Source organism: Mytilus trossulus, chromosome 8, assembly GCF_036588685.1.
Source record: "Mytilus trossulus isolate FHL-02 chromosome 8, PNRI_Mtr1.1.1.hap1, whole genome shotgun sequence".
NCBI classification, from domain to species: domain Eukaryota; kingdom Metazoa; phylum Mollusca; class Bivalvia; order Mytilida; family Mytilidae; genus Mytilus; species Mytilus trossulus.
The window spans coordinates 19,942,701-19,958,295 of record NC_086380.1 but is presented as its reverse complement, the minus strand read 5'-3'; the positions used below and the strand labels follow the sequence as shown (position 1 = coordinate 19,958,295).

Genomic DNA, 15,595 nt, shown 5'->3' with positions numbered 1-15,595 from the left:
ACGTACTTAACTAAATCAATATGTTCACCACGTACAGGGCAAGATGTTTCACTTTCGTAATAATTTCTATAACGAATCTAAACATAAAGTACAGAACAACCCGTATGCCAGGATACGGGAGGCCTCATGGTTCCTAATAACTTTTCCCTTTTTGCAGTATTGTCATCGTTGCATTTAAAACAAATCAGCTGATCCTATCAGAAACTCTTATTATTATTTTTCCTTCGTCTTGCCCCCCAAATGTTCAAGTATAAAAAAATCATGGAATAAAAAAAAATGACATTTCTTGATAAAGGAAATAAAAACTTATTATTTATGGAATAACTGTAATATTTCTTTTGTCTATGTAGAAATAAAAAAAATGTGATGCACACTGACTAACCCGCGTAGCAGGTTATTCTAAAGTGTGTACCAATTTTTTAATAATATTTCTAATAAACAGATAAAATGTGTTATAGTTATTTCTTCTAATTTAATTTTAAATTTCATTTTCAGCTGTAGTAAACCATGAAAATAACGTTGAAGACGTCACGGTCACATGACTTAATTATGTCTAGGGGCTGATAAACAAAACAACGTCATCCAATCAAAAGACGCGCTACATTCAAAATTGAATTATAACTGAATAAACCAGAAACGTTAAACTTTAATGACAATAGACAACAAGTATTGCATTATCTTAACCAACTTGATGAAACTCAACAAATGATCTTGCCAATAAGAGGGATAATGAAAGGGAAGACTTTGCAGCAGATTTTTCTATTCATATTAATATCTGTGAATGAAAACACGCATTTTCGATTCTTAAATGTTTTCTTATAATGTATAAATTTCGACAACCTACCACACTACCTTTATTTTTGTTGTAGACAATAAAAAAATATCATTGGAATATCATCTTATTAAGAGGCTGTCCAAGTAAATATCAGGCAAATCCTATGATATAGGTGGCACATCATAATTTATTTCCCACTGAATTTTTGGTTCCGATGCAATGTTAATATCATACAAAGGCTATATATGTCAATGATATTTCTGAATCAACTGTGGAAGGCTCAGAAAATGATTTTAAAGTTCACTAACAATGCAACAAAATTTTGTACAAGAAGAAGAGTTATCTCCCCTTTTCAATGAATTTTCAATGCTTTCTATATACTTTTTTCTCTTTATTTGTTGCAGTTGATAGAAAAACAAAATTCAACTTTGAGAAAGAATTAATTTATGATATGAAATAGATGAAAAAATTTTAAAAACAAAATATGTCATGTGCCATCCACTGCCTGGTTTTTCCATTGACATCCTCTTAAATACAAAAACATATTTTTCGTAAGGTTTTCCCTGTAACGCATTTTGAATTGTGGCCATACTTACTAAGTCTAATAATATCTCCTTTCACATGATATAAACCGGAAGTAGATTGATATCTTAGTGTGGCTTCAAATACTCCGTTCCCTGGTTCTGTTTTAATAACAATTCTGTGATCCTTATCTTTTCCTGATTTTGATGTTACTGCTACAGACGAAACTTCAGAAACTAAAGTCAATTTGGAACATTTTGTCTCCTTATCATAATCTGCCAACAAAGAATTGAGATGTTTTATCAAAATGTTTGATAATGTGTTCTTAACTGTATCATTATCCATTACGGTAAGATGGTAATTACACGTGCACCAATGTTGTTCTATATAAGCATCACCACATGTCCTGTCACGTGGAATCTCACGAAAGAGGGAAATTCCTCTCTTGACCGGTCCCTGCTTATCCAAGTTTAACAAATCTAATAGAGTGTAAAACATATCGAAGTGGGTCGTTAGACGTCTAGAATTTGTCTTTAAATTGGTCACGTGGTTACTATATTTGTTTCTGAACCATTCAGGTAAGTATAGAAACATCATAGGCAACCTTTCTTCCAAATGACCAATAAAAGTCTTTCCAACTTTCCCAAAACGCAAACCATGTTCACCAAACAAAGCCATGAAAGTGTTATTAAGCAAATTATTCTCATATAATTTTGATATTGTGTCAAGTGTCAAATTGTCGATACCTGCAAGACCGTCGAGATAAGAATGTGTATTTCGTGAGTGAATATTAAAGGAAAAGTAGCGCTCGTTTCTCAGATTGTAAGCCAGGTCATACATTCTTTTATACAGAGTTTCAGACACTGATTTTCCATGAAAGCATGTATCTGCCGAATTGATAGAGGGCTTTTCGTAATGATAGTAAAACGGTCTGTCGTAATAATCTGTAGGTTGCTCTTTAAATCCATGAAGTGTATAGTGAAATGTTCCTGCAAATGTCATGTCTTCACAAAAGTGTGTTAAATATCCATTTTGTGAATATTTTTGCCAGATAAAAGAACAATTGTCTACTCCTTTGTGACTCTTTAAACATGTCAGATTTTTTGCAAATTCTCCAGTCAGAAATGGGACCAAGTTGACCATTGTATTGTCTGCTAGTTTGTTGTATCCTAACATCTCCACTGCTCCCAATGTCTCCGTCAGATAATGACGGGTATTGGTGAAATATCGTAAAGAATTAATACGCGATGTTGAATCTATCATTATCAACATTATATTCAAGCGATCAGTTATTGTAAAATCCATTTTCTTGTCGGTCACCGACTGTCGTTTAGAATACATAGTCTCCGTCGTTGACTCTGTATCATTTTTATTATTCTCTTTGTAAATTTTACTCTTGTTGTTTGCTTCGTACAATGTTGGAGTTTTTTGTTTAAACTTTATGTGGAAGTTTTCAACAACTAAATCACCAGAATGATTAAAACATTCCACCTTTAAAAATTCATCTTCTATATCAATGAAATATATAAATGGTTCACTTGCCTTACCAATTATGCTGTTAAAATAAATCGGTTTGAATCGGCAGTATGATACACGTTTTCGTGCTTTCTTCGTCAAATTGAGAAATAACGTGTCATTTTGAATATAAGTTATAAGATCACTATTATCGCACTGGAAAGGTTTAGGATGAAGTATCAACAAATCTTTAATTTTTTCATCGAATGGATCCAGGTCAGGAATTTTGCAATTTTCGGAATCTACAAGAAATTTCCAAGACTCTTGCTTTGCTGACTGATTGTTTTCAATAAATCCATAATAGAGTCTGCTTAAAATGTTTGGTGTAATATTAACTTTCTGTACTCCCTTCGAATCTATTATTGCTCGTAAAAAAAACTATTAATGTCCGATCCTATATACTTTTTAGTTGAAAAATCTAAAGAAATATTGCTTCCTATGTGAAGATTTATACTTTTCTTGTATAAAAATATGTAAATAGTCGAAAGTAAAAGACATGATATAAAACAAGTTTTTTAAATCCATAAAAACGATCTCGTAGGATAATCGCCCATTGTAAAAAAAAACCACCTGCTTTCACTCACTTTTTAAAAGACATTTTTTATAACAAACAGTAATCCATTCACCCTGTTCTCGCGTGAAGATAATTGTATAATTAAAAAACGTTGACCACTAGTGTTAAACTGATAATCGTAACTGGTGATGACGATCCCAGTTAAACGATGAAATAATGCGAGATATGATAAATGACAATTTAACTTACATATCTCGATTTATAACTGAAAACAATATGCATATAACAATCTAATATATATATTCACCTGTTAAAGACATAACAAATGAAGCAGCTGTCGAGTCAGTTTTTGTGGTAAATTAATATTTTGATTTCTGTCAAAGTTTCAATGTTGTTTTTTGAAAAAGTGACTGAATTGGTGGTTGATATTAACTGAACGTTTATACATACTAAATTTCTGCGCGTAATGAACAAACTTTTCAATTTCAACAGCTTTAAGATTATTTTCATGTGTCATTTTTGGTCCTTTTATAGCTAACTATACGGGATTGGCTTTGCTCATTTTTGACGGCCGTACGGTAACCTATCGTTGTTAGTTTCTGTGTCTGTTTAATATAATAACCAAATTAATCAAAGATTTCAGTGTTTCGCCTACTTTTGGTGTTAACCGCAGGTTGAACAAAAATGAGGAACAATTCAATAAAAATATGCCTCTAGATACTATCGTTTGTTTGTAAGGAGCTTCTGTCCAAGTTTGGTTAAAATCCAGGTTATTTATGAATCTAATGAATGTTTTAAAAACTTTAACTGCATACTGTATGTAATGTAATCTGAAGAAAACGAAGTCTATCTGGAAGTAAAATACCGATAAACAGAAACAGATACTAGATTTTGATCATCATAAACAAGCTCTGGTACAAATCAAGAATAATATAAGAAAGTATTGACACATTTAATTAGTTACAGAGTGAATGTATTGTTTCCTGTCAAAAAGTCCAATTTTCAAGTAAATTACGAAAATATCGAAATTGTATTTCTACAAAATTTATTTCTGGGTACTATCGTATGATCATAAAGAAGCTGCTTCTCTTTTAAAATTGGTACAAATGCAGGATAGGTTGAAAACAGAGATGGGTCCGATTACTTTCAATGTAATTGATTAAATAACAATTACTTTGTCATTTGTACGATTAAATTAAATTAACGATTACATCATTTCTGAAAGTGTCTGATTAAATTAATGATTACATTGGCAAAGTAATCGTGATTACATCTGATTACAATGAATAAAAAAAAAACAAACACTTTTTGAATGATGTGAATGAATTAACGTTTAATATATAACTATAGCACTTTTTCAAAAGAATTTTGTTTAGTATATTATAAAATGACAACCTCAAACTTCATCTATTTAATAAACCACAAAAGTTCACTACATACATACATGAACATTGTTTCACCCATTACACTTTATCATAAATTAATTTATCTCTCAATTATTTTGACTGAAATTGAATCTGGATTGAATTGAAAAAGAGTTTGCTGTTTGTCTTCTGACCTCTTCCAGACTTTGTATGTATTTCAAGGTGCAGTGTATGAAAGGTAAAATATGGATGACATAAAGTTACCAGATAAAAACTATGTAAAATTTTAAAAGAATTGTTTAAACAAATTGTTAACAAAATACAATACTATAAATCAATGCATTTTACATGTCCAGTCCAAGTACATACTAAAATCTACTTATTTTAAGCAAGATATTTGTCCAACTTTTAATTTAGTTTGTGCTAATTAGATAAATTTTCACATGTCTAATTAATCTTTTATCATATGTATTGTCCTACAGCTACTTTATGTATACTCAAATGGTAATTGTAATGAAAACAAACCTTAATTGGTTTCCTACCTGTCAATTCAGAGTTGACAAAAATCACAATATTAACAAAAGATTATAATTCAGAGTTAAAGAAAAGTATAATACTACTTAAATATAATAATTTTTAACCAAATATATATGTACATCTTTAAATTGTAAATATGTGTACAATATCTTCTTTTTCTAGATATATACAATTGTATGACATGTCTCTTCTTAGGCTAATGATTGCTTTTAAATACTGTAACATTTTATTTTTTTACTGGTGTATACAAATCAATTATAAACATGCTTTAAATAGTAAACGGAACTATCTTAACTTGTTGAATATCATTCAATAAGAAGAACAAAAAGGTTCATTTATTAACCATAAACACACAGTTCAAGATTTTTTTCATTGTAATCAGAATGTAATCATAAAGTAATCATGATTACAGGGCATTTTAAAAAGTAATTGATTAAATTAAATTACATGTAATCAGATTTTTGGCTGATTAATGATTACAATTATTACATGGGAAAATGTAATCAATTACAGCTGATTAACGATTACATTACAATTACCCCAAGTCTGGTTGAAAAGGTAATTAAATTTCAAAAAACTTTAACCACAGAGTGATTATTTCTTGACACCGTCGACGACAACGTTATGCGGGATTGCTATTTCTCGCTTTTTCGAATAAAAGCGACGGCTCAACAAAAACACTCAGTACAGATCTAAGAGTACTTGCAGTGACTGTCAGCTAGTTAAAAGCCACGAACAATCAATAAAAAAATCTTACACACCATTCATGTTTGCAGTGTATTTTAAAATTTTGGTCGTTAAACCACTTTGTTTAACATTTTGTAAATGATCATTTGAAGATATATCAAACAAAAAAAATAGACAAAGTACGCATAGGTTGCGAAACACTGTATTGAAATTACATGAGAAGTTTGTATAAAAAAGAAAGTTAATCAATGTAATATTTACCTTACTTATTACACCTTCAATTATTGATTCTAATTTACATATTTTACCGTTTGTTTAAACATGTTAAACAAAAAAATGTTAAAAAAAGCTTGTATATTGTATTACGTAGTCAACAAACCCAGCAGGTAACTTCATTTAGTACATCTTTAAATATTGTTTTAAAATACACAAAGCTAAAAGTTATACCTGAATCATTCTTTTTTTTATGAAATTTTTGTCTAGATCTAATGAGAACAAATAGAACACGTTTGGTGTATCTTAACCGTTGATGATAAAGGACATTTAAAGGGATGTAACATTAGATTATGATAACTTATTCTGAATTTTGTCATCAGAATTCTCAGATTCAAATGGCCTATAGAAAGATACATTTTGAAACTGTTTGTTTTTTTTGTAAAGTTTTATACTTTAATTTTAGAATGTTTCAAATAGATCTTTTCAAGATTGATTTCATATTACAAACTTGTGATAAATGTATGTCTGAGTATTTAGTTATGAACTGATAGAATAATACCAACGGTTCTTACTATGGATTGATAAGGTTTTTGATATAAGGATAGTTTTAGGCAATCATTTGTATTTGTTAAACGTGATAGGGATGAAAAACATATTAACTATAGTTTGAATGAATAATAAATATCGCCTTCACTCACCTATCACTGCCGTATTTGAGCTTCTCTTTCTTACTCCCAGTGAACATGTACGGATTTGTGAACGAACTGAGTCAGTTTGCAGTGTTTTGCATATTTTTTTCAAAATAAACAATCTCTTTTGTCAGTTTACTTCTTTAAATCTAAAGCGCCCCGAATTTCACTTATATAATTTAGAATTGGTTTCACTGTGTGGTCAAATATGTGGAGTAAAGTTAAATAATTATCATGATTAGTTTCAATGCTTGTATCTTAATCAAGATGTAATCATTAATAACTAGAAAAAAATATGATGATATCCCTCACAAAAACTTCCTAGAACAAAATTAAGGTCACACATCGACTTAATATACCGCTATTTTCTATGTCATTTAGTTTAAGGTGAAAATTATTTCATTGCCAATCATTCTTCAAAATGCTTTTTTTAAGAACAAAATATTAAACAAATACTATTGAACCTTACCTTTAAAATCTGTTCACTCAGTCTAAGTGTCGTATCTGGTGATTTGATATGTTAATAATTTTCAAAGGTACAGGGCTTAAACAATACGCCAGACGCACGTGCCGTCTTCCTAATACTCATAAGTGACGCTTTTTTAAAAGCCAAACAAGTATCAAATTGAGAAGCATTGAGGACCCAAAATCTCGAAAAGTTTTTTTTTCCAAAAAATTATGCAGCTAAGATAATCTTTGCCTTGGATGAGATCGTTCTTGGTGTTTCGTAAACTTAGGAATATAAGCTTTCCTAGAGATTGATATCGTATTTATGTGTTGTGTTCCTTTCTTGTCAGTAACTAGAAAGTTTTGTGTGCTGTTTTTTTTGTGAAATTAACAGATTAAGAAGTAGAACGACATATTAAATGTTGTTGTTGAGAAAATTAATAAATATTCTAAAACAACAATAATTGATTTAATGTTATTAAATGAATTCTGTGTGACCTACTGCTGATGACATCAGACAGGTTGAAACAATTCTACTACCAAACTACACGTACTTAACTTAATCAATATGTACACCATGCACATGGTAAGATGTTTCACTTTCATAATAATTTCTATAATGAATCTAAACATAAAGTACCGAACAACCCGTATAATAGGATACGGGAGGCATCATTATTCCTAATAACTTTTCCATTGTTACAGCATTTTGATCGTTGCATTTAAAACAAATCAGCTGATCCTATCAGAAACACGAATCTATTTTTCCTTCGTCTTGCCCCCCAAGTGTTCAAGTATAAATACATCGTGGAATAAAAAAATGACATTTCTTGATACAGGAAATAAAAACTTAATGTTAATGGAATAACTGTAATATTTATTTTGTCTATGTAGAAATAAAATAAAAAATGTGATGCACACTGCTATGCGGGTTATTCTAAAGTGTGCACACATTTTTTTAATGATATTTCTAATAAACAGATAAAATGTTACAGTTATTCTTGTAATTTAATTCTAAATTCCATTTTCAACTGGAGTAAACCATGGAAATAACGTTGAAGACAGTCACATGACTTAATTATGTCTAGGGGCTGATAAACAAAACAACGCCATCCAATCAAAAAAACGCGCTACATCCAAAATTAGATTATAACTGAATAAACCAGAAACGTTTGTTGACAATAGACAAGAAGTATTGCATTATCTTAACCAACTTGATGAAACTCAACAAATGATCTTGCCAATAAGAGGGATAATGAAAGAGAAGACTTTGCAGCAGACAATACTTCTCTTATAAAGTCATGTTATTATGATATATATAAGTTATACTCCTAATATAAAGTCATGTCGTGGTGGTTATTTTGATATAGTGGTGTGGTTAGGTTATATTCCTATTATAAAGTCATGTCGGGTGGTTATTTTGATATAATGGAGTGGCTGTTGGATGACAATGGAAATGGCAATGTGATCAAAGCCAGTGGAGTAACTCCGGTTTTCATGGCAGCGCAAGATGGTCACAAAGACATTGTTAGAATGTTATTGAAAAAGAAAGCAAACGTTAATTTGAGTAAGAATTGCCAGAGGAACACCTCTTAGAATTGCCTGTCAGGAAAATCATTCTGATGTTCGTTTATTAATTGAATATAACGCGGACATAGATGCACAGATGAATGATGATGACAATCCGCTATTGACAGCCACCCGTAATGGTTTAACAGATATTGTACAGGGGTTATTAGCTTAAATATGATAGTTACTTATTTGAATACGCCCGTTTATGGGAAGTATTATGGTATACCGTTGTCCGTCCGTCGTCAACATACTTTAGTTTCAGAGATATAAGACAATAACAACATTTGCCCCCTCTCCCCCCCCCCCCCCCCCCAATTGTTTTGTTTTATGCCATGGCGACCATGTTGGTTGGAGGCGAGGTCGTCAGATACATTTCTTACACTAAATACCCCAATGATGATTTCAGGCCAGGTGAGCTAAAATAACTCAAGGAAATACCACACAAAGCACCAAAATATACAATGAACAAAATATTTATATGATCAACAGAACGCTTAATGTAAGGTAACCCATTTGCTTCGGATGAACCATTGAGCAGTTCTGTTAAAGGTTTTAAAACAAGACAAAAGTAAATCTGAAGATAACCTAGATGATACGGATCAGAAAGCAGATCATATAATACTATCCTTTCTAAATATATGATATCACCCTTGACCAATATTATCCTCGGGCTGATATTGCTACCTCGAGATAATACGACAAATGATACGAATTTTGTCATGTATTTTTGTTCATATAACATGATGTCCGATATAAGGCATACACCTTGAATACAAGGCAGATATGACATAACCCCCCATCTTAAGTCTAAACACAACGAATATATGACATAACCTCTCATATAAAGCCTAAACCGTGAACATGACGAAGGTATTACCGTTTTATTTAAGGCATAAACCGAGAAAAAAATCCCACTTGGAAATAACTTTATATAATGTATTTGGAATAATATCAGTGAGTGCAATTTCTGTTGATCTACGCAGCCATGATACTAAGACACTTCATGACAAAAGTTCTTTATATTATTGTTTTTTTTAAACATTGTTTGCATATTAGGCTATTGCGCATAGTGGCTATGACATGCGCTATCAAAATTTCAACAAAGTTTTTTTTTGTATGAATAAATGGAAACTTAATTATTTGTTCCGAAACTATTCAAATTTGTATGAAGTAAAAACTTTCTGCTATTCGTGCACCATGTTTTGTATATATTTATTACCTATAGTCTAAATCCTGTGTAAATATTTATACTCTTAAAGAAAATGTTGACAGAAATCTTTTCAAATAAATTGTTGTATGTATTAACAAGAAAACCATGTATAAATCTTATTATAAAGAAAATGAAGATTTGAATTAAGTATTTATCTGTATTCTATTTGTTTAGATGCGTACATGAATGGCTTCAGGGAATATTGTATTTACTATTGATACTTACAGGTGAAGTAGGGGTTGTGTACTGCTTGACAGACTTTTGTCGATACAGTCATTACACTTTAAAAAGTCATGACACTAAAAGATTTTTTTTCTTATCTTATCTTATAGTCTAATATACAAATCAACTCTGTCAAAATATATAATTGTATATGTACCAAATCTCTAAAACCAAATTAACAGCTTATCAATTTTCTTCACTGAATTAATTTCCGGGCAACAATTGGATTTTTTTCTAATCATATTAATACCTGTGAATAAAAACATGCATTTTCGATTCTTAAATGGTTATAACAGTTATAATGAATAAAATATTGAAAACTTACCACAGTACCTTTATTTTTTTTAGTAGACAATACAAAAATATCATTGGATTCATATTATCAAATACAAAAACATATTTTTCGTAAAGTTTTCCCTGTAACGCATTTTGAACTGTCGCCATATTTACTCAGTCTACTGACATCTCCTTTCACATGAAATAAACCGGAGCTAGATTGATATCGAAGTGTGGCTTCAAATACTCCGTTCCCTGGTTCTGTTTTAATTACAATTCTGTGACCCTTATCTTTGCCTGATTTAGATGTTACAGCTACAGACGAAATTACGGACACTAAAGTCAAGTTGGAACATTTTGTTTCTCTGTCATAATCTTCCAACAAAGAATTGAGATGTTTTATCAAAATGTTTGATAATGTGTTTTTAACTGTATCATTATCCATTACGGTAAGATGATAATTACACGTGCACCAATGTTGGTCTATATATGCATCTTCGCATGTCCTGTCACGTGGAATCTCACGAAAAAGGGAAATTCCTCTCTTGACCGGTCCCTTCTTATCCAAGTTTAACAAATCTAATAGCGTGTAAAACATATCAAAATGGGTTGTTAGACGTCTAGAATTTGTCTTCAAATTTGTCATATGGTTACTGTATTTGTTTTTAAACCACTCGGGTAAGTATAGAAACATCATAGGCAACCTTTCTTCTAACTGACCAATAAAAGTCTGTCTCACTTCACCGAAACGTAAACCATGATCACCAAAAATTGCCATGAAAGTATTATTAAGCAAATTATTCTCATATAATTTTGATATTGTGTCAAGTGTCAAATTGTCCATATCTGCAAGACCTTCGAGATAAGTATGTGTATTTCGTGAGTGAATATTGAGGGAAAAGTAACGCTGGTTTCTCAGATTATATGCCAGGTCATACATTCTTTGATACAGCGATTCAGACGATGATTTACCATGAAAGCATGTATCTGCCACACCATCGGAGGACTTTTCGTTGTGATAGTAAAACGGCCTGTCGTAATAATCTGTAGGCTGCTCTTTAAATCCGTTTAGTGTGTAATGAAATGTTCCTGCAAATGTCATGTCTTCACCAAAATGTGTTAAATATCCATTTTGTGAATATTTTTGCCAGATAAAAGAACAATTATCTACTCCTTGGTGACTTTTTAAACATGTCAGATTTTTTGCAAATTCTCCAGTCAGAAGTGGTACCATGTTGACCATTGTATTGTCTGCTAGTTTGTTGTATCCAAGCATCTCCACTGCTCCTAATGTTTCCGTCAGATAACGACGGGTATTGGTGAAATATCGTAAAGAATTAATACGCGATGTTGAATCTATCATTATCAACATTATATTCAAGCGATCAGTTATTGCAAAATCCATTTTCTTGTCGGCGAACGACTTTCGTCTAGAATGATGCATATTGATCTTCGTTGACTCTGTATCATTTTTATTATTCCCTTTGTCAAGTGGAATCCTGTCGTCTGCTACGTACAATTTTGGAATTTTTTGTTTAAAATTGATGTGGAAATTTTCAACAACTAAATCTCTAGAATGATCAAAGCATTCCACCTTTAAGAATTCATCTTCTATATCAATAAAATATATAAATGGTTCACTTGATTTGCCAGTAATGCTGTTAAAATAAATCGGTTTGAATCGGCAGTACGATACACGTTTTCGTGCTTTCTTCATCAAATTGAGAAATAACGTGTTATTTTGAATATATGTTATAAAATCGTTATCATCGCACTTGTAAGGTTCGGGATGAAGTATCAACAAATCTTTAATTTTAGCATCGAATGGATCCAGGTCAGGAATTTTGCAATTTTCTGAATCCACAAGAAATTTCCAAGAGTCTTGCTTTGCTGACTGATTGTTTTCATTAAATCCATCATAGCTTTTGATTGAAACGTTGGTTGTAGAATTGTATTGATTTACTTCCTTCAAATCTCCTAATTCTCCTAAAGAAAAACTAGTAATGTCAGATCCTATATATTTTTGGGTTGAAAAATCTAAAGAAATATCGCTTCCTATGTAAAGATGTATACTATTCCTGTATAAAAATATGTAAATACTCGAAAGGAAGATACACATTAATGAACTAGTTTTTATAATCCATGAAAACAATCTTGTAGGATGATCACCCATTGTGAACCTGTTTTCACTCACTTGTTAAAGGCCACTTTTTTTTTATTAACAATTGTTCATGAATTCACCCTGTTCTCACGTCTAGATAATTATATGATTTAAATAGCATTGTCGTGGTCAAAAATAAGGATGAATTAAAGCACCTGGTATTACTATTTCTTTTATTGCAAATATTTATCTTTTATAAAATAACTCTCAAAAAGTCATGATTTAAATGCGCTATTTATAAACTTCATGCAGTTTGGTTTTGTATATATAAAGGTAGATATTGATATAAAATTGAGAGTGGAAATGGGGGATGTGTCTAAGAGACAACAACCCGACCATAGAAAAATCAACAGCAAAAGGTCACCAACAGGTCTTCAATGTAGCGAGAAATTCCCGCACCCGGAGGCGTCCTTCAGCTGGCCCCCTTAACAAATATATACTAGTTACTGTATGCCTTTCATATAGATGACGACGGATGTAAGTGGAATGACAAATCGGGAAAAGTCGCTTGATTAAATAGTTTGATGAACCGAAATTTCTCACTGCTTAAAATCCACATGAAGATAAAACAAACATTATTCTTTCATTTTAGCCCTGTCGGTAGCGTTTTCCCACGGTGCATTTTTTTTTTACTATCGAATTTTGTTCTTTCAAACACGGGAACGCTTACAATAAATTCCCTAATAAAGATATTATCAAAACATTAGTATCAGACGAAAGAATGATGTGTCAGCTTTCCGCGGGGGATTTGACATCGAACTTTACTTTCATATGAACATCCTTTCCGAGTTCATTTGAAATTCTAGTCTCCATTTTTTATTACCCAGATGCATATTTAAATACTTTGAAAAATATTGGCCGAGTTCACTTGAAACACTACAATCGACTTCCGAGTTGATAGATTATCACGTGAAAGCACTCGATTTGATATTCGGAACAACTCTAAGTAACTCTAGGGTAAGACCCTGACCAAGCATAAAAATTAAATATTCTCATTGGTTTGACGTCATTTAAGAGTTTCTCGAGTTTAACCCTGGCTCGGTGAGGGTTGGAACAAGTGTACGAGGGGTTAACTCGAGTAGTTCCAGTTAAATCGTTTTGTTGAAACCCGAGTTAGTAAAGTTAACTGAGAGTTTCAAGTGAACTCGGCCTATGTAACCTTAGGGTAAAGACCTGACCAAGCATAAAAAATAAAGTATAATCATTGGTTTGACGTCATTCAAGAGTTTCTTGAGTTTAACCCTAGCTCGGTGAGGGTTGGACCTCGAGAACGAGGGTTTAACTCGAGTGGTTCAAGTAAAATCGTATTGTTCAAACCCGAGTAAGTAAAGTTAACTCGAGAGTTTCAAGTGTACTCGGCCATTGCGGCTGGATGATCGAGACTATTGAAACTCGAGTTTACTTTACTAACTCGGGTTTCAACAACACCATTTTACTTGAACCACTCGAGTTAATCCCTCATTTTAAATTTCATAGTTGTTAAAATGTTTTATAAATACTAAGAAAACAACTGCTATGGTGAAATCCTGATGATATCATTAACCAGAGGTCTGTGTTACAAACTATATCACAAACGTTTACTTTTAATGTCTGAGTAAATTTGATTCGCATTTACTGGATTGTGTCAGGATTTATTCTGCAATATTGAGAGATGGATAGTGTTTGAACTGAAAACTCGTATCCAAGGCTTGTAAAATATCAAGTGGTTTTAGATTTTAAATATTTTATTTGCGTGTTTTATATGGAATAATTGCTTACCAAATGAACAGTGAAAAGTTTTTTAGATTTTAAAGATAACAAGGACAGTGTTTGAACAGTAAATGCTATTGCGAGGGCAGGAGTGTTTTAATTATAGACTATTTAACCCTATGTTATATGGAGACATAATAGTGATCCGGCTATGAACGATTGGACATTGTAATATATATAGTTAACTACGTTTACATGGTGATGGATTATTCCGCATGCTGTATATATATATGTTACTGTTATAAATTATAATAACTACGTATACTGATTTTATGAGTGCCCCGTGTGTAAGGGTTAGGGTGCAAATAAGGGTGCAAATTTGAATTACACTATAGAAGCGAAGCTCCTGCTAGAGGAGGAAGATATAGACTAGGTAACAGGTATCAAATTACTTTCGAAATCATGAAAATACATGTATCATAAAAACATTTTATTAGGCTAATGATATGGTATCACACAACACAATTATAGTTCAAATAAAGAAACAATTACAAGAATTATCAAGGTATAAATTCTAAAAATGTAATTGCATACAATTAACCCGCCAAACCGAAGGTCCGCAGCCAAAAAAAAAAAGGGGTAAAAATAGTATTGAGAAGGCACACTAAATAAATGGTTTATATAAACAGAGTCAGCTAACAAACAAGCCTCCCTGGTGTCCATAAAGAATATAATCAAGGATCTGCTGAAGTCAACCCTCTGGAAAACCAAAAGAGAAATCTGCCACAAAACTCTCCCCCTGCTATTAAAAGAGGTCAGAGTTTAAAAAGCCTTTCTCGTAAAAGTTGCCTCACAACCTAGATCTACTGAACACGATTTAAGTTACTAGAGGGGGATATAAAGATCAACAAAAAACTGTAAAGTAACGCAAAGCACTAAGCGTTTATAATTTAAAAAAAAAATACTGTTCTAGGTAAAAAAAATGATAATTTAAAACAATACTATTATAGGAACAGTTAAAAAAATAATTTCTAAACTTAAAAAGATTACAAGATAATTAAAATAATCACTATAAATAAAAGTTCATATACACCTTGCTCAGGTCTCTAACTTTTTGTTCTGTTTCTGTATATATCCAGTGTACAATGTAACTGCTCTCTGGAAATAGTCTCCGACAGCACCTGTATTTCCTCTTGCTG

General features: G+C 31.7%; 2 protein-coding genes across 2 annotated transcripts; both read right to left on the bottom strand.

The window, feature by feature from the left end:
• Window positions 1-1,303: 1,303 nt before the first annotated feature.
• LOC134727434 (uncharacterized) lies at window positions 1,304-2,638 on the bottom strand. Its single transcript, XM_063591815.1, has one exon. The coding sequence runs from the start codon at window positions 2,636-2,638 to the stop codon at window positions 1,304-1,306; it is 1,335 nt and encodes a 444-aa protein (XP_063447885.1).
• Window positions 2,639-10,652: 8,014 nt separating this feature from the next.
• Window positions 10,653-12,719, bottom strand: LOC134727433 (uncharacterized). The gene has a single exon (XM_063591814.1). The coding sequence runs from the start codon at window positions 12,717-12,719 to the stop codon at window positions 10,653-10,655; it is 2,067 nt and encodes a 688-aa protein (XP_063447884.1).
• Between the last annotated feature and the right edge of the window lie 2,876 nt (window positions 12,720-15,595).